Here is a 24,966-nt window from a genome sequence, read left to right as displayed (position 1 = left end):
ATACATCTGTCAACTTTCACTTGTCCACAGCTAGTATCACTTTAGATTTAACAATAACACAACCAACAAGATCCTCTGTTTAAAGAAAGTACTTACATTTGCCATGGCACATGTCAGGCTGTATCAAAATATTTCAAACAATGCAATCTATGGTATTAATGTTGAAGAGACAGTGCACTGAATACAACAGATACTGTATACAACTTATATTACAACTTACAGTTTAATGTATGTCTTGTGTAAATCACTGGTGTGCCATCATCACTTGGATAAAAAGCACATGGCTTTATTGTTTCCTGGTGTGACCACTAATAAAAACAAAGCTTCCTTGTTCATGTAAGTGGAGACTGTATCGTACATGCACCTAAAATGTTTCACAAGGCACTATCCAACAAGACACATTTTGTTGCTTGTAGATGAAATTTATTTATAGATATAGTTTTATAAAAAAAATAATAATAATACATCCAAGGAATTCATAGAGTATATTTATGTTAAACATTTTCTATTTTTTTTTTCTTTTGAATTAAATCCTAATTTGCTAGTACTGCAATCTATATCTGTATCTATACATCAACATATAGCTTCCTGGCAACTAAATATCAAAACATGAAAAAAAAAAATCTTACTAAGGTTTAATTAAAGCAGCAATGAAGGCTGATGCACTCACCGTGTAATTGGATGGGTCTCTTAGCATGTTGCAGCCTCAGTCTTTGACACTCGTCTTTGAAGTCATACATGAACATTTGCTCTGTTGCTGCGACACAAAGACACTGATACACTGGAACATGTACCAGTGCATCCAACATCCTGACAGATTGACTGATCACCGGGCCTTGACCCCTCATCAGATTACACTCCTTGTAATACGTTACTACACTGAGCCCGTCTCCTTGTTGGAGTCTAAGACAATCATGGTCTCAGTTGTAGGTTCAGGCCCCAAAGGATAGTCAGCTTTGGCTCCCGCAGTGTGAAATGTTCAGAAACTGAAAGTCTTGGAAGGAAAAATGTATTCAAAAAATAGTAATTAGGAAAAGTCATATATGGTGCATTTATTTAGCACATTTGGAGACACACACAAAACAGAAGTTTTGCATCCATTGAAGTTATTTTTGTGTCTTTTAGTGCTTTAGTTTTTTGTGGACTGAAGTTACGTGTTTTTTTTTTCAGAATTCATGTCTCTGTCATAGAGAGTTCAACAAAAAATTGATCCACTTTTTGGAGGTTGCTGACTAACAGAAACCTTTTCTTTGGCCAAGCCCATATCTTATGGCCCAGTAGTACCAAGTCTTCCCAGAAAAAGAAAACAAATCTACATTGTATAGCCATGATAAATACTCTGGATAGAGCTCCTGGTCTGCTCAGCAGGGAGTGGCGATTATCTTGTATGTGCGGGGAACATTGGCGAAGCCGCTGTGCTCAGGACTGAGGTCTACACTGTCAGGGCCTCCAGGGCAGGAGAAGGTGAAGCGCTGCAGCAGCGACACCAGGAAAAGGAATAATTCCATGCGAGCCAGAGACTCTCCAGCACAGGATCTCTTCCCTGAGCAGAGACACACAATCTCAAACAAAACACTGCAGATCAAAATATGTGCTTGAGATTAATGACAGGTGTTACAGTTATGGGTAAGGATTAGCCATCTTGCACACAACACAGCTAAAAACACAATATGACCCAGCAGGACTGAGATCTGTTTTACAAGGCAGCTGAATGTTCAGCTAAACTTTACCAGTGTTACCAGCTCAGGGGATGGCTGTGTCCTTAAAAAATATTTTACCTGCAGAGAATGGGAAGAATGCAGGGTTTTTCTTAAAGTTGCCATTCTGATCAAGGAAGTGCTGGGGATTGAAGGACCAAGGAGTTGCCCACTGCTTTTCCTCTCTCATCAGAGAATGCAGCAGTGGAATGATTATTGTGTCCTGATGAGACAGATATTACATCAAATATGTCATGACATCAAAGCGATATATAATACCAGTATATAAGATTCTCTGGGCTCATTGTGCCCTGTTTGACTATAAGATCAAAACTCTGATACTGATGAAACCAGAATACCTTGGGAATTGTATAGCCCCTAAAAGAAATGTCTTTTAATGCATAGTGAGGGAAGCTGAAGGGCACAACATCCAGGAAACGCTGCACCTCATGGATGACGGCATCTGTGAAGGGGAGCGACTTCCTGTCCTCCATACTAGGGCAACGCTCTTTTCCAATGACCGTGCAAATCTCCTGCTGCATTTTCTCTTTAGATGGAAGGAAAAGGAATTAAACATTTTGCATTTTAGGTATTGCTGACACTCTTGTCCACAGTGTATTAAAATGATTGCAATAGTAAAATTAATTAATTAGCATTAGCTATCAAAAGAAGTCAGACTACTTGACTCGGTTTTTGCCCATGGTGTTGTTAGCACAGGCGAGCATAGCTCTTCCCTGATGACGGCTTCTATGAGGAGACGTACCCTGTATGTTGAGGTATTTGATGAGTACGCTGAGTGCATATCTGAGAGTTGTGCTGGTGGTTTCTGTTCCTGCCAGGAACAGATTCAACACTGTAGACACCAAGTTGTCATAGTGAAACTCTGTTGTGAGATTGTCCTCTTCCTAAAATGACAAAATTTGAACAATTTAACAGTTTAGTTACAAAAATGAGATATCCCCGTACAGTTGAATTTTTATGGTAGAACTTTTTTTTTTTTTTTTTTTAAATATGGTATTAGGTTAATAACTATTTTAAGACTACAGGCTATAAAGTATTCATTTTTTTGGATGGAGTAATCTTTAGATCTGTTTATTGTTTTAATGAAAGACTTCAGCTACACTCTGTCAAACTGCTCAGCCACATTACGTCTGCTCTTCAGAAGAACAAATGATCTTCATGTGCTATCAAACCTGATTAAGTCGGGTGAGGAAACAGTCAATGTAGTCTCTTGGGGAACTTGGGTCCATCGTCTCCTTGTGCTCCTGGATCTTCATCATGATAAATTCTCTTATCCTATCAATCTTGCCAAACATGGCCTGGTGTTGACCTGGCAGGCGGTCCATGACCCAGGGAAAGACGTTGTACATCTGGGGAAGTAATCAGAGGGAACCACGTGGTAAACAGTCTCCTGCATTTTACAGTTTAACATACCGGTACATACATTTGGATGGCTTCATTCCTTTTTTGGGGTGTAATTTGGAAGACCTTCTAATATATACACTATTTAAAAAGATCATAATTAATCATAATTAATGATTGGACAGGTGTGAGTTTATGGGTGGCATAATTGACCTAATTTGTTGTCATTTACACTCTATCTATTCATCTTTCATAAATGTAAATATTTAAAATTATTAAATGAATAAATTATTTTGTTTTGATATGTTTTGGTTGTCTAATATGTTTTCATAAAGTAAATTCCTTTTTATCATCATTTTTAATATTTCACAGTACAAAACGCAAGTCGGCCCTCTGTGCATACTGGCTTATGTGTGGTCTAGGCCACTCTTAAATTTTGATCTTACCTCAAGAGCAATATTGATGCATGCCACAAAAGTTCTCGAATAGTTTGAACGCACAGTTTATGATCAAATCCACGTGTTTGCACGATTCATGCTTTAAGCCCATAGTTTTCACAATTACAGGCGTTAAATGGCATCCACAATGACTAAGACTTAACTACCGTCAGGTTTGATAAATCTCATCTTTAAGGTGACCATCCACTCTCAAGAATGCTATACAGTGCATGCATATATGCTAAGGCCAAAGTACATAACATCAGTCATCTCACCTATTTGCCCTATTATAAGCGCAAAAGGGCTGTTGCGACCTCTTAGTAAATCACAACCAGAACTAAAAGTGTTTGCAGAACTACAAAATGTTAGTAAGTGTGGCCCTAAGGCGTCTGTAAACCCCACAGTTCATCAGGTTGTTCACTCCTCCATTGCCAGCAACAAAGGTTGACCCCACCTACTCGTACAGCTGCATGATGTTCACTGTATCTGCTACCTGATGCTTGGCCGGCACTTTAACTTTGAGTACTTCCTTTGCATTCTCAACATAATTTCACAAATTCTGATATGCTGAAATAATACAGCCATACACCTGGCCAGGTGAGAAGAGGTGGCACTCAGGTAAGGAAAAGGAGATAAACTGGATAATTTGGTTTGTTGCTGGTTTTCCTTAACCAACACCTCCAGCTCTGCAGCAACAAATTGTGCTTTCTCTGCTGTTCTTTTGTTTGCAATGCCATTATGTTTCCAAAAAGCAGAGCATGTGTGCAAACCTACACTCAGATTATTAGAATTAAGACTGGGTTCATCTTCACCAGGGCTGTTAGTAAATATGATGCTAAATAGGCCACCCCCACAGGCACAAGTGATAAATTGACGACAATTAGCACCGCTTAATAAATCTGGCCGTGACTGTCTTACATTCTGGGATGAGCATTCATAATAATAGTATTTATAGTAGCATTTAGGTTCCTTATAAATTTATTAGAAAGTGAAGAAATGGCCAGATGTAGCACATAAATTTAAAATCTTGGAAACACCTGATCTTCAACTCTCCCCCCTTAAAATAATAATAATATTAATGATAATAAAAATGTGATACTTTACTCAGCACTCTACAGGCTGGTTACAGAACAGTGTCTTTGCAGCTGGTAGTTATTCATTTTCTTTTCAAAGGACATTTCAGCACCTCTAACCACTAACCCACCCTGCTCCCCCTAAACATTGCTATATGGTCAGCAGAGGGTGTTTTTAATCAACTCCTTGGTTATTAGCCCAGCTTGAACCTTCTCTTACCTGACCCCAGGTACTGCTACCAAACCTCACGGCCTCAGCAGTGATCTTCAAAAGACGGAGGAAGTTACTGTCATCGTAGTTGAAGCGTTGGCCAAATACCAGACAGCAGATCACATTGGACACAGTGCAGCTCAAGACGAAGGTGGGATCAAAAGCTGTGGCTGCAGGAGGGAAAAACAGAATAAAGTATCACTGGCACCCGTAGTTTTGTTTGATGGCAGGATACCAAATGTATTCTGAGAGTCCTGAAACAATTACAATCTATGAAATACACGACACAGAGCGCACATATACCATCAGTGCTTTCCATGTGGCCTACTAGGTGCCTGCTCTCCCCCTGGATCCACTCCTCCATCCCCTTGCGTCCCATTCCAAAGTCTCTTAGTGTTGTCATGGTGAAACGTCGCAGTTGGCGCCAACGCTCTCCATTGCTGATGCTGAAGATGAAAAAGTTGCAGGAAAAAATAAATAAATAAATAAAAAATAGCCTGCACAGAACTATAGGCTATCAGTATGCAATTAGTGAGATTTGTATCAGTGTAAAGACAAAACTTTCTGAATCTTTATTTTACAATTGTAAAGCCTGTTTGAGTGTGATGACAGGTGAATGAAATACTTCACATACTCACAGAGAAAGAGACAAGCTTTCAAGCAACATTATACAAGTTTTCTCGTGTTACCGCACAATTACTTTTGGGGTATTAGGGTTAGGGTTAGGGTTAGAGTCATTGAGTTCCTGAAATCCCCAGTGAAATTTCTCATCTTTTGACTCTCAATAAAAACCTTGTTAGTGTGGAAATATTTGAATCATATAAACATTAACGCCATATGTATTTCTCTCACCGTAGTCCTCCAAGTTCAGACTGGACAACAGTAACAGTCTGGAAAAGAATTAATGTTCACTTGTTCACTTTGCATGATGAAAATGCCAGTTTAGGGGGTATTTGCTAATTTTATTGCCCTGGTATACTAGTGTACTAGTGCATATGTATTTTGACACGTGAGCTTGTTCTTGGATTGGCAGTGCAGCATAAATGCTGTTAACACTTAAGCCAACACACTTCAAAACGTGCAGCTTTTACTTTGAAGGTGAGGATGTCTGAAGTTGGATAATGGAACAAGCTGACACTTCGGCGTGCTGAATTGCGTCGCATGTTCTCACTCCATGCAACGGTGACACGACTTAACGAGTTAACGGCGTTTAGGCGGCATTGGCTATTGAAGAACGAGCTCACGCATCAGCATACATTTGATTTCATACAAGTAGGACAATAATGAAATACCTCCTAGCATTTTTCATTATACAACAACTGCAGATTAATTATACTTTATTCACAGACCAGTAACACGTTTGCAGCCTCTGTAAATAACTTCTAATATCTGAACTGGTTTGTCAAGGATGAATTGATGATTTTTCATACGGATAGAAACAAACTATAAACACAAATATCAGTATCTCCAGCAAATTCTACACATCCCAAATGATCTCAAACATCTGTTCAATTTCAAGCATCACAGACAGATTAACACATACACACAGGATCACATACAGACCTATAGCTAATAAGGCATATAATCGTCTTTGTATGAATATTTGAGTCATTAGTTGCACATCTCTGTTAAGAACTCTGTTAAGCTGTATGAGTCTCTCAAGGTAACACAATTGACTGTACAGTAAATATACACTGTGACCATACTGTAATGAAGAACAATTCAAGATGTGACACCCACATTGCACATATTACTGTAATATTCTTGTTTTACCATAGCCCCTGGTCACTTTAACCAGAAAAGGAAAAGGTCCTCTGCCTGTGAAGTCATCTCCTTGGTCCACCAGGGCCTCCTTTATAGCGTCATACCCCACCAGGACCACAGTCCGCTGAGGGCCCAGGTACACTGTCAGCACAGGGCCGTAGCTTTCACTGAGCTGCAGGTTAAGCAGAGCAACACACACTCATTGGATTCATACACAAGAGTAGTGTGACGCACAGAAAACACAGAAGTCTAAACACACAGAAAGCACTGGCAACAAATTCAAACACTAAACTCTTAAACTTACCATCACTTGCACTGAGACAGCAAAAATTATATTAAAATTCTTATTTCGTGACTTGCCGAAGATGAAAAGTCTCCTGAGGAGGGCAGGAAAAATATTCCAGCAACAATAATAAAAAAAAAATACATACATATGATGACAGACAGTAATCATGTCTGTGTAAGAAGTACAGAGAGAGAGAGAGAGAGAGAGAGAGAGAGAGAGAGAGAGAGAGAGAGAGAGAGAGACATTTTATCCAGCAAGGAGCAATAAGTGGGAAAACAGCCAAGAAATGATTCAGAGGCAGATAGCAGACTGTGATTCAGACACAAGGCAAACTGCACAACAGCAGACACATGGCAGCTGCATGACAGCAGCAGGATCCTGAGCTGTCACTACAGCTCTAACAGATAAAATGAACAAGCACGGGGAAAGTGGTTTTGTTAATCCTGTAACTGGTTTATAAAGCAACATAAAGCTTCACAGTATGTCAATCCTATGACTGGGACATGCAGTGAAAGTGAAAGTAGATTTCACCAAATCTGACTGAAAGGCTAATGCTGACTCCAGGGTTGCTGAAATGTTTCTACCAGTTTAGCACAGAAAAGTACATAAGAGTAATTATTAATCTCAAGTGCTCACCTTTTGCAGTGTTTTGTATGGAGCTCTTCTGTCCAGCTGTGCTAAGTTTCCTATGAGAGGCAGACCAGTGGGTCCTGGAGGTAAACGATATTTAATTTTTTTAGTTATATGAAACAGCCACAACAAAACCAAGGAAAGGCCTGCCAAGATCAGTGTGCTGTTGAGCTCCATAATGCTGCCTGCAAGAAAATAATTTCCCTTTTTCCTCTTCTGGATTCCCTTTAGTTGACCTCGCCTTTTGCTCACATTTTGCTGTTGATACTTCCAGATGAGGAAGTTGGCTGGAATGTCATTGGGACACAATTGACCCACGTGACTCAGTAGGGTTGGATCTTAAATGTTTTTCAACCAACCTTGAAAGGCTTATTATTATTGAGTAACTGGCGGAAAAGGGTTATTCTTTCCAGCACAGCATGGTGCAATATGTTAACATATCACAGCACAGTCCATTGAACCACCATCTCCAGAGGTGGTTGAAGACATGTGACCACAGTGAACACAAGTGGAAATGGACATGCATCTCCAATCCATTTGGGTTGCAGTTGTAACACCCCCATTCAGGCTTTGGCCACCAGTGGAAAGAAGGCAAAAGGCAGACTGTTGTTAAAAGATCTCAGATTTATTGAATACTCAGTGGTGAGCAGCTTGGTTTCATGCCCAGGCCCTGGCGAAGCCGGGAGCGCCCAGGTTGCTGGCTCTGCTTTACTTGGCCGGTTGCTGTTGCCTCTTGTCTGGAGTCTCAAGGTTCAGCAACAGCTACTCCAATCTCCCATCTCCCAAGCACACACAGCTGTCCAAGTATCAACATTATGCATATTTGTTCAGCACTAAATCAAAACAAGAGGACCTGGTGAAGGACCCCCTGGACCACAGGCTGTGATAAATACTCTGGGTGGAGCTCCTGGTCTGCTCAGCAGGGGGTGGTGATGACTTGGGAACTGCGGGGAGACCTAGAAAAGCTACTTTAGCAACTGAGGTCTGTACTATCAGGGTGTTCAGGGCAGGAGAAGGTGAACCACTGCAGCAGTGATACCAGGAAGATGAACATCTCCATGTGAGCCAAAGTCCTTCCAGGGCAGGATCTCTTCCCTATATCTAAATTTAACAGTGAGGATTCAAATCTGTAATTCCGGAAACAAAACTGCAGAGTGCAGTCCAGATATAACGTGTCCCCATGCTTGAATGAAGATAAGGCCTCCATTCATAAAAGACAGGAGTTCACTTAGGCTGCTGCACAGTTTTGTGAGCACACCAGTGTGCACCATGAGTGTGCCAGCTCCATAGTCGAGTACACAGGTGGGTCCCCGAGCACCCTATGACTATATTTTTCGAACTTACATTTTTGTTATCCCCAAGGTGTCTAGAAAACAAATTTTTATGTTCACATTGTGAAATATTGTGCCATGGGTGTGTTTGCTGGCCATCTTTGCAGCCATGTAGTACTTTCAACGAAAACTGAAAATTGACATAACATTTGAACTAGACATCATACAGAGACAAATGACCCCATTTTTCTGTGTAATTCTGGCATGGGGACTTGATTGAGAGGTGTGCTGACACAATTTTACCAAGTTGTATTTATTATAACTTGTATAATATTTAATTTCTTACTCAAAATCTTGCAAAATATGTGTATATATACAGTATACCAAACTATAATATTCAGTATCCACACAAACTCAAATAAGTCCAAATATAAATGAAATGTTGTACTAGTTTAGTCTTGTATTACAGAACAAGCTACAGCAGTGGAATGTTTCTTGTTTTGTTTTTTCATTGTGATGCTGTATATTTAGTCATCATCATTAAGAAGCTCTTCACAGTCGATCTCTTGCTCCTCTTCTTCACACTCCTCCAGCTCCTCTTCCGTTTTCTCTACCAAGTCAGTGAGGGAAGGGGGGAGGATGGGGCCACCAGACCACACTGGTTCATTCTTCTCCCAGCCTGGTTCAGGATCATAGGGCTTGGGGCACCAGAAGATTGGTGTGTGAGCTCGCTTGTAGATGGCAAGGCGGTGGTTCACACGGTTGATGTGTGGGACAAGGTTGTCTCTGTATGGTGGGGGCCGGGAGAGATCCACCTTAGATTTGGTTGTCAGTTGTTCATCCTTGAGAGACTGATTCACATATCTTCCTAAGTTTGGCTTTGGAATAATGCAATCTGTGTAAGACTTTAAATTTAATTAATCTACATGTAAAACTGATAGAATAGCTCTTAATACTGGACAGGGCTTCCTCCCACAAGAGATAAGTGAATTTAATTAGACCCCTAATATCCTAATGTAAACATCCACTTTGACTGCAATACCACAAACTGAGGTGTTTGGGTCATTTCAATCCCCTGCTGACACATGTGCTTTTCTTATCATTTTTTCAATCAGCTGGAACCCAGCGTCTTCTCACAGAAAGCGTAATATCTTATAAACTTATTTTCCATCCCAAAAGAGCATCTTTGGCCAAGTGGCTGTTGTATGTTATTGCAGTCCAGTGCCAATAGAGGACCCTAGTGCTACATGCTTAGTTGGTTTACAAAGAGCTGTGTGCATCGTGTATATGGCCTGGCGAGAAGAGGCTGTACCGATAATAACTGCTAATAATTAATAATCGATATCTGAAGATGTACACAGTATCTTTGGCACATGCAAGGCACAAGCTCAAGACAGGGCTGCCAAATAACGGGTTCCCGTCGATGTTTCCATCAGAGCCTCCATGGAACTGATGCCGTATTCTTAACATACTGCAGACTCCCAGTATCTGTGGGCGTGCAGCAAATTGAGAAAAGTGTTAGTCCAGGCAGGCCACAAAGCTCAGCTCACATCAGCTGCAGTTTTGTTTTATGACCTAGAGTGACAGTAAAAACATTTTTAATATCAAATGAGCATGCTTTCGTGAACGCGTAGGTGCTGGTTTCTAAAGTAATGCAGCAGCGTTTTATTCTATTCCCTGTTCATGTGCAGCTGAGTGGCATAACACATTAATTTTGACATTGAAAGCACTTTAGTGTATTTTCCTCAGGATGCACTGTGGACATTTAAATCTCTTCTCAACAATTAGAAAGATAAATGGAAAAGAATTGACAGCAAGCATGACAAACGTAGTTACAAATAATGACCAGCAGGTGTCGCATTGAAAACAATAGGTTTGTGCACTGAATGTCTCAGAAAAGTAGAATTCATGAATAGAAAGTTAGATATGGTTGGAGACAGTGAGCGTCATATAAAGTGTCAGGTAGTGTGCAGTAAATCTGTTTGGGACATAAATGAAATTGCAAACAGACTTGATAACAGGCCAACACACTCAGTGTAATATACATTCACACTGTTTTTCAGACTGGAGGGGAAGTGGTGATCCCTTAAGAGGTCAAATCAAGTTGGTTAGCTCCTGAATCCCATTACCGGGCGTCGGGTTCTGCCACTTGGTTCTTGGTTTCATGGTTTCATGCTAACCCTCCTTATCTATACAATCTATACAATCATGTATATACTTCAGTTCCATCTGTATATTGTCATATTCATTCCATATGTATATTTTCACATCTCATATCTCTTTTCCTTAGGTTAGCCCTTATTGTATATTTTTAGTTTTTAGTCTTTATAGTCTTTATTGTATATATTTAGCCTTTATTCTTTTTTTTCTTTAGTTAACTTTATTGTATGTCTCTACTGTCGCTGCTGGAACACCAAAATTTCCCTTGTTGGGATCAATAAAGTATATCTATCTATCTATCTATCTATCTATATATCTATCTAATACTCCAGACTGGTAAGAAATTCAGACACACCTGCTGTCGGTCGCCCTCCTCAACACACAGCTGAATTCATCCTACCTGATATAGTCTAGTTCAAAGAACCTCCTAGTTTTCATGCCTGCTCAGGCAGACTGACTACATTTGCACTTATCCATATCCCTGAGACCTGTTATGTCTGTGGCTGCTTTCCATACATGGGTTCCATCCATACATCCATGGTTCAGCATGCCCGAAGCCTACCTGAAGAAGCGCCTTCTCACTGTATCGAAGGCCTTGGAGAGTTTGATAAAAAGCCATGAGGAGGTCCTGGTGTTGCTTACAACACTTCATCTGGAGTTGCAGTGCTAAAAATATCATGTGAACCATGCTCCTGGTCTTCCAATGCCTCTGTGATGCTGTACATCAGCGTGCGCAGCATCAGGACCAAACCAACAGCAGCCAGGAGAGATATGTGCCATAAATTGTGACTAATCTTGAGTCCAAGACCTAAACAGTGTACTGGTGGAGTACTGTGGTACAGACATAGACAAGACAAGACAGGAATCTTGTCTTGTCTGGTGTTCTTTTTCCATTCATTATTTATATTGTTAAAATATGTGTGTGAGGCTATTTGACTATGGTCAAGGAGTATATAAGTACACTTAAATTGACAGATTTTGTGATAATCCTATGATAAATCAGCTCTGGGTTTTTCTGATGTTATGAAAGTTATTAAATTCATTAAGTTCTTATTAAGTCCTTAGTTGGTCAGGGATCTATATTTCAGCAAGATGGGAGTGGGCTGATATCACCATTACTAAAGTGACAAGAAAACTTTGATATGTAGCCCTTTTCTCTAGAGTTAACGTAAGACTTAAGATAACACATAACAAATGGTCTAAAGCATTTTGCGATCTTTTTGATTATCTTAAAGGTCTTTGTAATCATTTGTAATCTGTGGAACATATGTGAGCAGTGGAGCAGATACAAGTTCCTTTGAGCGTGGAGAACATTTTATAAAATCCTGTTCGGCTCAGGCCACACTGGCCCACTCTGACCAGACTGCCCTACTTCTCCAGATCACATATTTTTTAGTACATGTGCAAAAACTGAGTTTGAACTGAGTTTGAATTTTTGCTCTATTCCACTCACATACTGTGTTATAAAGTAACTAGTGATGCTACTACCGTGATGTTAGTTCACATGTAATTTATTGCCATTTGTATAAAAGCATATATTTGTTGCATGTGAGGGCATTTTGTAATAATCAGGAATGGGTTGAAATAGATATAAAAAATTATATACAATATATAGCCACAAGCGGCAATTGACAGGGTCCAAGCAGCATGAGAACATTACACATTCACAACAATTTACCTCTTGTGGATAAAATTCTGGGAAAAAAAAAAAAAAAAAAAAATTACACAACATTCTGCTCATATGGCCCAAAAAAATTGGGTGAAGTTTGATCAAACATTTGACAAAATAATAATGTTGTGTATACACCAGTAATTACAGTAAGACAGTGTCACAGCTGACTCATTGTTTGACATAGCTGAGCACCATTTGAAACATGTAATATCTAGCAGCTATATAATGTCTGTGTGGATTTGGTAAAATTTTAATGATGATGTTTGAAACAGACTGACATATTGACATTTCTTGAACAACTTAAGATCAGCCAAGTCTATAGATGGTCCCAACTAAGTTTTGGCACGATTGGACCAGCAGTTTTTGACAAGTTGTTGAAAATAGGATTTTGAGAAAATCAAGAAGAAGTTGCAAAATTTGCAAAATTTGACAGCATATCGAAAACAAAAACAAAGGGGTTGTAGCAGCTTCACAGTTTGGACCCCTAACTCCAGAGCACTCTCAAAATCGTATTTGAAAAGCGTCCATTCCTTTACTGTAAAGTTTCTAATGTTCCTGCCTATCACATCCGAGAGTTAACAACAAGCAGCCACACAGTGTTTCCTGCTGAATCAAAAGCAGAGGCCCCGATGATAAACACTGGATGGAACTCCTGATTGGCTCATCTGGGGGTGGCGATGATTTGGTGTCTGCGGGGCAGATTGGCGAAGCTGCTGTACTCGGGACTGAGGTCTACACTGTCAGGGCCTCCAGGGCAGGAGAAGGTGAAGCGTTGCAGCAGAGCTACCAGGAAAAGGAATAATTCCATGCGAGCCAGAGACTCTCCAACACAGGCTCTCTTTCCTTGAGTAGAGAGACAGTAATTTATTTGCAGGAGGTTTTACTGTAGGGTTGTTGTTGATCATTAACATGAGCACTGATAACCTCACCAAGCACTGAGATTTCTGGCTCTCAAACTCTCTTTCCAGCTGATTCAGTGTTTTGGAACAAAATATCCTTGCCCACTCTATAAAGTGCCTCAATGTACATTCAACTGTTTTAAAAACCTACCTCAGTTAAAATATTAATTTTAATTTTAATTTAATTTTAAATTATGTTGCTTGAGGCTGCAGAGTTGTCCAATAGCTTCATGATGTGATGCACGGGGTTGTGCAATGTGTTGCTTGTACTTATCACTGGTTATGTAATATGTGCAATGTAATTTGTAGTTGTGCTGCAGTATGTGTTGCTTTGTTCATATCTTCATGGGGGAGGGGGGGTCGTTTTGTTTTTGTTTTTATTACTACTATGGAGGGAGCTATATGATAGGGGGGTATATCATGTGTCACATGTGCAGCATTTGAGTCCAAGATCAATTTCCTTACGGGGCCAATAAAGTATATCGTATCAGATCATATCAGATTGTATCTCATGGTATTGTAACTGAATCTGAAAGACGGCTTTATAGTTCTGTGTATTATATTGTTGGATATGAGCTTTATGGCTAATAACCAGTGACTGGCAATGTTGTGATGTTGTGTGCAATTTGGCCATAGCTCTGGGCCATAAAACATGCCCATAACTGACTCAGCCATACATTTTATATCCTTGATTTAATTGTTAGCCAGACTGCATGCAACATTACAACATCGCTGAAATCCACTCCACTACAATGTAGTGGGTAGTTTTCTCACAAATATGAATGCATTACATATATTTTGAAACTTTTAATGTGAGAGTTTCTGAGTTTTGTCTTTTACCTGCAGAAAATGGCAGAAATGCAGGATTTTTCTTAAAGTTGCCATTCTGGTCCAGGAAGTGCTGGGGATTGAAGGACCATGGGGTTGCCCACTGCTTGTCTTCTCTCAGTACAGAGTGCAGCATGGGAAGGATAACTGTGCCCTGTTGAAACAAGCTATGATGTTTACCTGATAGCAAGATTATGCAGTAGGTTGTACAGGCTTCATTTAATTCTCTGACAAATATTAATATATAGTTACAGCCTGCATCTATCTCTATACCTTGGGAATTATATAGCCTCTGAAACAGATGTCCTGGAGAGCGTAGTGAGGGACGCTGAAGGGGACAATGTCCAGGTAACGCTGCACCTCATGGATAACTGCATCTGTGAAAGGGAGGGATTTCCTATCCTCCATACTGGGACAACGCTCTTGTCCAATGACAGTGTCAATCTCCTGCTGCATTTTCTCTGAAAGGTCAAAACGCATTGACTGTAAACAACAGTGGACTAAGGCAGCATTACATGATTTAATGGTGTTCTAGTTGATTTGAGGTTAGGGCCCTGGAGCATCCAGCAAGTTCAATATAGGTTTCTTTGCCTTTAGCTGGCTTTGCAAAACCTGGTTTCAGCAGTCCTATATAACTGGTCTCACAAAGCTGGTTATCAGCTGTCTCTTCAGATGTACTGATTGGGATATAAGTGCATAAAAAATAAAGTACTGCCATATACATTACCAGTCAAAAGATTGGACACACCTTCTCATTCAATGTTTTTTCTTTATTTTTACTACTTTATATATTGTAGATACATACTGAAGACATCATATATATGAAGCAAGATATATGGAATTACGTAGCAAAGGAAAAATTGTTAAATAACTCTAAATATGTTTTATATTTTACATTCCTCAAAGTAGCCACCCTTTGCTTTATAATAGATTTTATTTGTAAAGCATTTTTCATTCGAGAGTCTCAAGGTGCTACAGGTAAAACAAGTAAGAAAAATAGAAAACACAGTAAATATCAGCAAAATGAAAAACTCAGAGACGGAGTAGCGGCGAACAAACAGACGCCAGCGTCCTCTCCTCTCTCCTACCCCTAACAATTAAAAGCCTTCCTAAATAAGAAAGTTTTCAAGCCTGTTTTAAAAGACTCCAGATTCTGTGGAGCCCTCAGCTGGGTGGGGAGACTGTTCCACAGGCGTGGTGTGGCTGAGCTAAAGGCTCGGTCTCCCATGGTGGAGAGTCTGGTTTTTGGGACCCGAAGGAGCAGGCTGCCTGTGGATCTGAGGGAGCGGGTGGAGGTTTGTGGAGTGATAAGTTCTTGTAGGTATGTAGGTGCATGTCCAGTGATGCATTTGTGAGTGAGCAGCAGGATTTTGTAGTTGATCCGGGCTGAGACAGGAAGCCAGTGTAGTGTGTGTAGAATGGGGGTTATGTGTTCATGTTTTCGGACTCTCATCAGGACCCTGGCAGCACTGTTCTGGATGTACTGCAGCCTCTGTATGTTCTTGCCAGGAATCCCGAAAAAGAGTCCATTACAATAGTCCAGCCTTGAGGAGATAAAGGCATGGACCAGCTTCTCTGCATCTGGTAGGGTTAAAGTGGGGCGAAGTTTGGAGATATTCCGGAGGTGATAGAACGAGGTCTTGCACAGTTGTTGTATGTGGTTGTTGAAGGTGAGGTGGGGGTCAAACTGGACCCCCAGATTTGTGACTGAGTGGGATAGAGGGATGACCAGGCTGTCAAAGGTGAGTTGGGATATGGATGAAGACTGGACCTGATGCAGTGTTCCAAGAAGAAGAGCCTCGGTTTTATTGCTGTTCAGTTGAAGGAAGTTGCTGTTCATCCATGCCTTTATCTCCGCAAGACAGGTGGTGAGAGAAGACAGGGCTGCAGAGGGAGTAGGAGCAGTTCTGATGTAGAGTTGTGTGTGATCAGCATAACAATGGAAGGATATCCCATGTCTGTTGATGACATGACCGAGGGGGAGCATGTAGATGATAAAAAGGACCGCAGGTGACAGGGAGCAGTCTGGACTTACTACCTCCCAGTGACACGTATTCAGTCCTGTCTGAGAGGTAGGACTGAAACAACTGCAGAGCACTGCCTGAAAGTCCAACAGTGTTTTGGAGGCGCTCCAGGAGGATGGTGTGGTCCACCGTGTCGAATGCTGCTGTCAAGTCGAGGAGGATAAGCAGTGATGGTGATGCTGTGTCAGCTGTCATCACAATGTCGTTCATCACCCTGAGCAAGGCTGTCTCGGTGCTGCGGCCTGAACGAAAGCCTGACTGGAATTTTTCAAACAGGTTACTGTCGTTCAGATGTTCCTGAAGCTGAGAGGCAACGACTTTCTCAAGTACCTTGGACAGAAAGGTGAGGTTTGAAATGGGCCTGTAGTTAGCAAGGACCTCCGGGTCCAGGGTTGGCTTCTTGAGGAGGGGACGAATGACAGCAGCTTTGTTGACAGCGCTGCAAACTCTTGGCCTTCTCTCAGTGAGCTTCATGATGTAGTCACCTGAAATGGTTTTCACTTCACAGGTGTGCCTTGTCAGGGTTCATTTGTGGAATTTCTTGCCTTCTTAATGGGGTTGGGACCATCAGTTGTATTGTGCAGAAGTCAGGTTGGTACACGGCTGACAGCCCTATTGGACAACTGTTAGAATTCATATTATGGCAAGAACCAATCAGCTAAGTAAAGAGAAACGACAGTCCATCATTACTTTAAGAAATGAAGGTCAGTCAGGCTGAAAAATGGCAAAAACTTTGAATGTGTCCCCAAGTCCAGTCGCAAAAACCATCAAGTGCTGTGACGAAACTGGCTCACATGAGAACCGCCCCGGGAAAGGAAGACCAAGAGTCATCTCTGCTGCTGAGGATAAGTTCATCAGAGTCACCAGCCTCAGAAATCACAAGTTAACAGCACCTCAGATTAGAGCCCAGATAAATGCCACACAGAGTTCTAGTGGCAGACACATCTCTACCTCAACTGTGCAGAGGAGACTGCGCCAATCAGGCCTTTATGGTCAAATAGCTGCTAAGAAACCACTACTAAGGAAAAGCAACAAGCAGAAGAGATTTGTTTGGGCCAAGAAACACAAGGAATGGACATTCTTTGTGTTTCTTGGCCCAAACAAAGTGGAAATCTGTGATTTGGTCTGATGAGTCCAAATTTTAGATCTTTTGTTCCACCTGTCTTTGTGCGATGCAGAAAAGGTGAATGGATGGTCTCTACATGCATGGTTCCCACTGTGAAACATGGAGGAGGAGGTGTGATGGTGTGGGGGTGTTTTGCTGGTGACACTGTTGGGGATTTATTCAAAATTCAAGGCACACTGAACCAGCATGGCTACCACAGCATCCTGCAGCGACATGCCATCCCATCCGGTTTGCGTTTAGTTGGACCATCATTTATTTTTCAACAGGACAATGACCCCAAACACACCTCCAGGCTGTGTAAGGGCTATTTGACCAAGAAGTAGAGTGATGGAGTGCTGCGGCAGATGACCTGGCCTCCACAGTCACCTGACCTAAACCCAATCCAGGTGGTTTGAGATGAGATGGAGCGCAGAGTGAAGGCAAAAGGGCCAACAAGTGCTCAGCATCTCTGGGAACTCCTTCAAGACTGTTTCCATTCCAAACCATTTCAGGTGACTACCTCATGAAACTCATCGAGAGAATGCCAAGAGTGTGCAAAGCAGTAATCAAAGCAAAGTGTGGCTATTTTGAAGAATCTAAAATATAAAACATGTTTTGAGTTATTTCACTTTTTTTTTGTTTATTACATGATTCCATATGTGTTCATTCATAGTTCTGATGCCTTCAGTGAGAATCTACAATGTAAATAGTCATGAAAATAAAGAGAAAGCATTAAATGAGAAGGTGTGTCCAAACTTTTGACTGGTAGTGTATATGCTATACAGCAGTATTTTATTTTATATTTATATTTATATTTATTTTTATTATGTATGTGTGTGTATGTGTGTGTGTGTATATATATATATATATATATATATATATATATATATATATACAGTACAGGCCAAAAGTTTGGACACACCTTCTCATTCAATGTGTTTTCTTTATTTTCATGACTATTTACATTGTAGATTCTAACTGAAGGAATCAAAACTATGAATGAACACATGTGGAGTTATGTACTTAACAAAAAAAGGTGAAATAACTGAAAACATGTTTTATATTCTAGTTTCTTCAAAATAGCCACCCTTTGCTCTGATTACTGCTTTGCACACTCTTGGCATTCTCTCCATGAGCTTCAAGAGGTAGTCACCTGAAATGGTTTTCACTTCACAGGTGTGCCTTATCAGGGTTAATTAGTGGAATTTCTTGCTTGCAGCCGACAGCCCTATTGGACAACTGTTAAAATTCATATTATGGCAAGAACCAATCAGCTAACTAAAGAAAAACGAGTGGCCATCATTACTTTAAGAAATGAAGGTCAGTCAGTCCGGAAAATTGCAAAAACTTGAAATGTGTCCCCAAGTGGAGTCGCGAAAACCATCAAGCGCTACAACGAAACTGGCACACATGAGGACCGACCCAGGAAAGGAAGACCAAGAGTCACCTCTGCTTCTGAGGACAAGTTCATCCGAGTCACCAGCCTTAGAAATCGCAAGTTAACAGTAGTTCAGATCAGAGACCAGATAAATGCCACACAGAGTTCTAGCAGCAGACCCATCTCTAGAACAACTGTTAAGAGGAGACTGCGCCAATCAGGCCTTCATGGTCAAATAGCTACTAGGAAACCACTGCTAAGGAGAGGCAATAAGCAGAAGAGATTTGTTTGGGCCAAGAAACACAAGGAATGGACATTAGACCAGTGGAAATCTGTGCTTTGGTCTGATGAGTCCAAATTTGAGATCTTTGGTTCCAACCGCCGTGTCTTTGTGAGACGCAGAAAAGGTGAACGGATGGATTCCACATGCCTGGTTCCCACTGTGAAGCATGGAGGAGGAGGTGTGATGGCGTGGGGGTGTTTTGCTGGTGACACTGTTGGGGATTTATTCAAAATTCAAGGCACACTGAACCAGCATGGCTACCACAGCATCCTGCAGCGACATGCCATCCCATCCGGTTTGCGTTTAGTTGGACCATCATTTATTTTTCAACAGGACAATGACCCCAAACACACCTCCAGGCTGTGTAAGGGCTATTTGACCAAGAAGGAGAGTGATGGAGTGCTGCGGCAGATGACCTGGCCTCCATAGTCCCTGAACCCCTGAACCCAATCGAGATGGTTTGGGGTGAGCTGGACCGCAGAGTGAAGGCAAAGGGGCCAACAAGTGCTAAACACCTCTGGGAACTCCTTCAAGACTGTTGGAAAACCATTTCAGGTGACTACCTCTTGAAGCTCATGGAGAGAATGCCAAGAGTGTGCAAAGCAGTAATCAGAGCAAAGGGTGGCTATTTTGAAGAAACTAGAACATAAAACATGTTTTCAGTTATTTCACCTTTTTTTGTTAAGTACATAACTCCACATGTGTTCATTCATAGTTTTGATGCCTTCAGTGAGAATCTACAATGTAAATAGTCATGAAAATAAAGAAAAGCATTGAATGAGAAGGTGTGTCCAAACTTTTGACCTGTACTGTGTATATATATATATATATATATATACACACACACATAACATTTTATAATTATAATTAAATATAATTATATAAGTATATATAATTATGTAATAATTATATAATATAATTTTTTATATTATATATAATTTGTCTTCGACATACTAATTTTTATGGACGTACCCTGTATGTTGGGGTATTTGATGAGTACGCTGAGTGCATATCTGATAGTTGTGCTGGTGGTCTCTGTTCCTGCCAGGAACAGATTCAACACTGTAGACACCAAGTTGTCATAGTGAAACTCTGATGTGGGTGTGTCCTTTTCCTAGATTGACAAAATTGCAACAATTTAATTAATGAAATACACATTTGATACAAAATTATATTGACATACATTTAATAAAAAACATTTCATGTTAAATGCTTCCCTGGAATATACTTAAGAAACAGAAATATATTTTGGCATGCATTTGTAAAATGTATTCTGAAGACCCGGTGCATTGGAAATTGATTTGAAATGCACCATGGCTCAATAAATAAATGAATGCATAAATAATATTTTTTTTATATCAAAGGTAAAGATACTATTTGCATTGACATAGGCTATATAAGCAGTCCCCTTTAACTAATGAAAAGCTGCAAATCGCAAAATTTGTACAAAACACATAAGTTATTGAAATACTAGAGTTGGGACATGATCCTTTATCAGCAGGGAGAATGGGCAGTTACTCAGTCAAGCATGCCATTTTGATGCACAAACAAGAAGCACCACAGGAGAAAGAAGGAAATCCTGCAGCACCATTATGAGCAAAGTCTGTCTTGATGGTACGTTTCCTCCTATTTCTGGTTCAATCTGCAATGTTGACAGGCCCAACACAACGGCAAAGACAGTGAAAGAATTACAAAGCAGACAGTCACATTTCTTGCAGACTTAGTTTGCCCTGTGCACAGTGGCAGCAAATATCTGTAGAGCACGAGATTTCAACCAATGGTCTGCACGCCAGGTCCATGAAGGTATTGCAGGTGCTTCCAGACCACATGTTAAACAATGATTTTGCATGCTGGAAGTGATTTTATTGATTGATTGATTGCTTGATTAATTGATTGATTGATTGATTCATTCATTCATTGTATTGACTCATTTCCAATTATTACCTCTTGAATAATCAAATTCGCCACCCTTGAAAATAGTAGCTATAGTCTAACTAGCATCTAAAACTAGTTAACTGATTATGCAAATGAAATACAATTTGTAAGTTTCCATTAAATTTCAAAGTGAGTTATAATAAGCTGACAATAAACTTTTCTTAAATTATACTGTTTAGATATTACAAGATAACATTGCAAGTAATGATCATCAAAGACCAACCTGACTGAGTCGTGTGAGGAAGCAGTCAATGTAATCTCTTGGAACACTGGGGTTTATTGTTTCCATGTGCTCCTGGATCTTCGTCATGATAAACTTTTTCACCTCCTCAGCCTGGGAGAAAACGGTGTGCTGGTGTCCTGGCAAACGTTCCATGAGCCAGGGAAAGACATTGTACATCTGTGGGAAGTAATCAGAGGGAGCCAGGATGTAGTTTTGGGGATTTTTTTTTTTTTTTTTTTTTTTGTCAGGATTTATGATAGGTACAAAAAGTGCTTTGAAGAATTTTAAAAAAGTTATGTTCAGTGATCAATATTTCAACAGTCCTGCTAGTTGTTTGTATGTGAGATCAAAGTGGTTGTATGGGATGTCTAAGTGACGGACAAACAGGGTCCAGCACCTGTACAACCTTCTACAGGTGCTGGATCAAAAATCAAACTAAAGGCAGGAATGAGACAAAATACCAACACACTGTACGAAGCTTCCAGCAGTTTTATTTGAGCAATGTTTTGATCACAATCAGTGTTGTACGTATTTGTATTTGAGGCTTTGTGTTGGTGGTTTGACAATGCCTGACTAAGATCACTGTTAGATCAAAACAACGAAATAAATTTGCAGGGAGCTATTGGTGCAGTTCTTTTGTCTCATTCCTGTCTTTAGTTTGATTTTTGATCCCACAATATTCGTTTAATGTTTTTTCTTCTACACATTAATTTTCAAAACAATAACTGCATGTGCCTGCAATTATCAGGTATCGTCCAATGCTGTCAGTACTGAGGATCGATCTGTTTTATAATTGGTAATTTTACTGTCGGTTGTTGATTAGGCCATCACTTTCATGAGCTATTTGCAAAATAAACTTCTGTTTTAAACCTATCCCCTCCCTGAATGTCATTTGCTCTTACCCCACCGAGAGGACTGCTGCCAAATTTAAGAATTTCAGAAATTATTTTGAGAAGACTGAGAAAGCGTTCGTCATCATAGCTGAAGCGTTGGCCAAACACCAGGCAGCAGATTACATTGGACACTGTGCAGCTCAAGAGGAACCTGGGATCAAAGGGCGCAGCTGGGGAAGAGAGAAAGACACAAGCAAAGCCTCAGTGGGACTTACGGTCCTGTGTTACAGCAGATTATGTAACATTCTATGTTTAGATTGCACATGCTACCACTCAAACAGAGACAAGGATTACAGGGGCAACTGCAGAGAGAGATACCCTGCAAGTTTCCAAAGTCTCTGAGTTTTTTCATGTGGTTGTTTTGGTGTTTAGTTCTATTTTGATAGCCATGTGTAGTTGTCGCTACTTAGAGGCTCCAGTAGGTTAATTATGAAAAAAAAAAAAAAAAAAAAAAAGCATTATCCCAATAAGTGACATTAAAGTTTCTAGGCCTTCCCCTCAGCCTCTCAGTGAACCTCTTCTTCTCAAGCATCTGTATCTAATTCTGTCTGTCACAACTTCTCTTAGGTGATGTCGACAGCAGCACCATTCAGCAGGTCCTTGGCTGCAACATAGCAGCACTTGAGTGTTGTTTTCAGCTGGTCGTTATGACACTTCTTCTGGGCTCCTTTTGACCACTGGCCATGATGTACTGTAGGTCGCCATACAGGATCTTGGTAGTCAAGGTAGTTGGTCATGAGGTATTGACACAAAAATGTCAACCATGCTCCTGGTCATGCCCCTTTCTGAAGCCACACCATGACTCTGGCAGCAGTGCCTGTGTGATGTTGTGTATCGGCTTGTGCAGCATAACCCTAGCCAGGATTTTAAAGCTTCTTATAAATGCTGAACAAACTTGACTAAACTTCTGTATGGAATGGCAATAAGCTCCTCCTCTGCCCTCCTGCTATCAACGTCATGCAAAGCTTCTCTGCATTCTGCAGATAAATGTATCCAAATTTCAGATGAATCGTGAGTGCTGCTGGCGCTGCAATCAGCACTGCGACAACAAATTGCAGCTTACCTTCACCGCATTTTCAAATCGGGGGACAGAAACAAAATAAGACAAGTAATCCAACAAGAGCCTTGTGAGTGTGAAATGCATCTCTCATTTGTTCTCCCCTTTTCATTTGGGTTTGTACAAGTTTGTCTACCATGTACCTGCAACCAGGACTGAGTTTGAACTCTCAACACCCTCAAAAGGTCAGAAATCACTTACTTCATTTTTATCACATTACAATACTCCAATAAAACACATGTTTAAATATGTGGAGTTGGATCTAAGAGCTGAAAAGTGTACATACCTTTCAATGTACCTATGTGAGTCACTAGATGCTGGCTCTCTTCTTGGATCCACTCTTCCATCCCTTTGCGTCCCATCCCAAAGTCTCGAAGTGTTGTGAGGGTGAAACGTCGCAATTGGCGCCAACGATCTCCATTACTAATTGCCAAACCTGAGAGGATGTAATACTGAAGCATAAATTAGGCTTTCTGACCAGCCACTGGTAGTATAGCATTACAGGAGTGCAGATGTTTCAATGGGAGCCACAAAAAAACAAACCATTTATTTCATGACATTGAAAACAGATGCAAAGCATCCTGTGTTACCATAGCCCTTGGTAACTTTGAGGAGGAGTGCCACCGGCCCCCTGCCTACGAAGTCATCTGCCTGGTCCACCAGTGCCTCCTTCACAGTGTCATATCCTACCAGAACCACAACCCGCTGCCAGCCTAAGTGCAAAGTCATCACAGGTCCATATTTTTCACTGAGCTGGAACAAGACATATAGTTTATTACTGCAAGAAACCTTTTCAATTTAATTGGTCAAAGAAAGTGCATCTTGATTTAAGGGGAAAATATGTCTTAAAAAAAAAAGAAAATAAAAGGCAGTCTGCCCTTAGTCTTTTTAGCATGTAAAACAGATTCAATCTCTCACCTTCAGCATGCTTTTGAAAGGCACATGTTTGTCCACCTGCAATAGGTTTCCTATGAGAGGGAGTCCAGTGGGCCCTGGAGGTAAAGGGTACTTTCTACGATTCTTCATACTCCACAGCCACAGTAGGGCTAAGATTAGCCCTGCCAAGATCAATGTACCAGAGAACTCCATAATTCTGTCTATAAGAAAATATCCCATTTTGTCTTCTAGTTGTCTCCAAGCTGGTTAAAAGATCTTTGTGTTTTTGGCTGTTGTCCTGTTGGCTTTTCAGAAGTTCAGTCTCTAGATATGATATCTAAGTTTAGACTTGTGGGGAGAGCTCTCAGGAATGTTGCAGCACTAGTTTGTTGCAACAATAGGACTCCAACTGTCAAGCTTTGGTTAGTTGAACCTTCACCCTCTTCCTTTCCTGAGGGCTAGAAGCCAGTGCCGAGGAAGACAGCTGCTGAAACACACAGTCATGGTGATATCAGGATTTATTCAGAGGTCACCTTTGGACTGCATGTCAGAATGGTATAGGCGGGGGGTGGTGGCTGATTTCAGAGAACAGGTCCAAAGGAAATAGAGCAAAACAGTGGAATGGAGAACAAAAAGATGACAAGAAAATTCAGCAAAATTATCACAGGGGCCAAAAAAAAAGTATACAACAAATACAGTGAAAAAATGATAACAAACACTATTGCTGTCACTCTGAAGCTGCATGTGTCCCAAAAGCACACTACATACTAACACTAAACAGTACCTAAAGTATACTCATTTCTACTGTACTCTTTTGGCAATTAGTATGACAAAAAGTCAACATACTGCACTAACCAGAAATGATGCAACAAATCAGCTGACTTTGGTGTCATATGATCCAC

At 40.6% G+C, this 24,966-nt stretch overlaps 2 protein-coding genes across 2 annotated transcripts; both read right to left on the bottom strand.

Moving 5' to 3' along the window:
- Positions 1 to 1,283: 1,283 nt before the first annotated feature.
- Positions 1,284 to 7,637, bottom strand: LOC115369612 (cytochrome P450 2F3-like). Its single transcript, XM_030066239.1, has 9 exons — positions 7,467 to 7,637; positions 6,535 to 6,716; positions 5,084 to 5,226; positions 4,790 to 4,950; positions 2,891 to 3,067; positions 2,461 to 2,602; positions 2,057 to 2,244; positions 1,779 to 1,920; positions 1,284 to 1,543 (listed from the first exon to the last, which is right to left on the bottom strand). The coding sequence occupies exons 1-9, from the start codon at positions 7,635 to 7,637 to the stop codon at positions 1,362 to 1,364; spliced, it is 1,488 nt and encodes a 495-aa protein (XP_029922099.1). The 3' UTR covers positions 1,284 to 1,361.
- Positions 7,638 to 13,224: 5,587 nt separating this feature from the next.
- Positions 13,225 to 24,293, bottom strand: LOC115369607 (cytochrome P450 2F5-like). The gene is made up of 9 exons (XM_030066235.1): positions 24,107 to 24,293; positions 23,779 to 23,941; positions 23,475 to 23,624; positions 22,141 to 22,301; positions 21,239 to 21,415; positions 20,053 to 20,194; positions 14,564 to 14,751; positions 14,303 to 14,444; positions 13,225 to 13,406 (listed from the first exon to the last, which is right to left on the bottom strand). The coding sequence occupies exons 1-9, from the start codon at positions 24,275 to 24,277 to the stop codon at positions 13,225 to 13,227; spliced, it is 1,476 nt and encodes a 491-aa protein (XP_029922095.1). The 5' UTR covers positions 24,278 to 24,293.
- Positions 24,294 to 24,966: the final 673 nt, after the last annotated feature.

Source organism: Myripristis murdjan, chromosome 13 (assembly GCF_902150065.1).
Source record: "Myripristis murdjan chromosome 13, fMyrMur1.1, whole genome shotgun sequence".
Classification (NCBI taxonomy): Eukaryota; Metazoa; Chordata; class Actinopteri; order Holocentriformes; family Holocentridae; genus Myripristis; species Myripristis murdjan.
The sequence above is the reverse complement of the archived record's forward strand: the minus strand, read 5'-3'. Positions and strand labels throughout refer to the sequence as shown.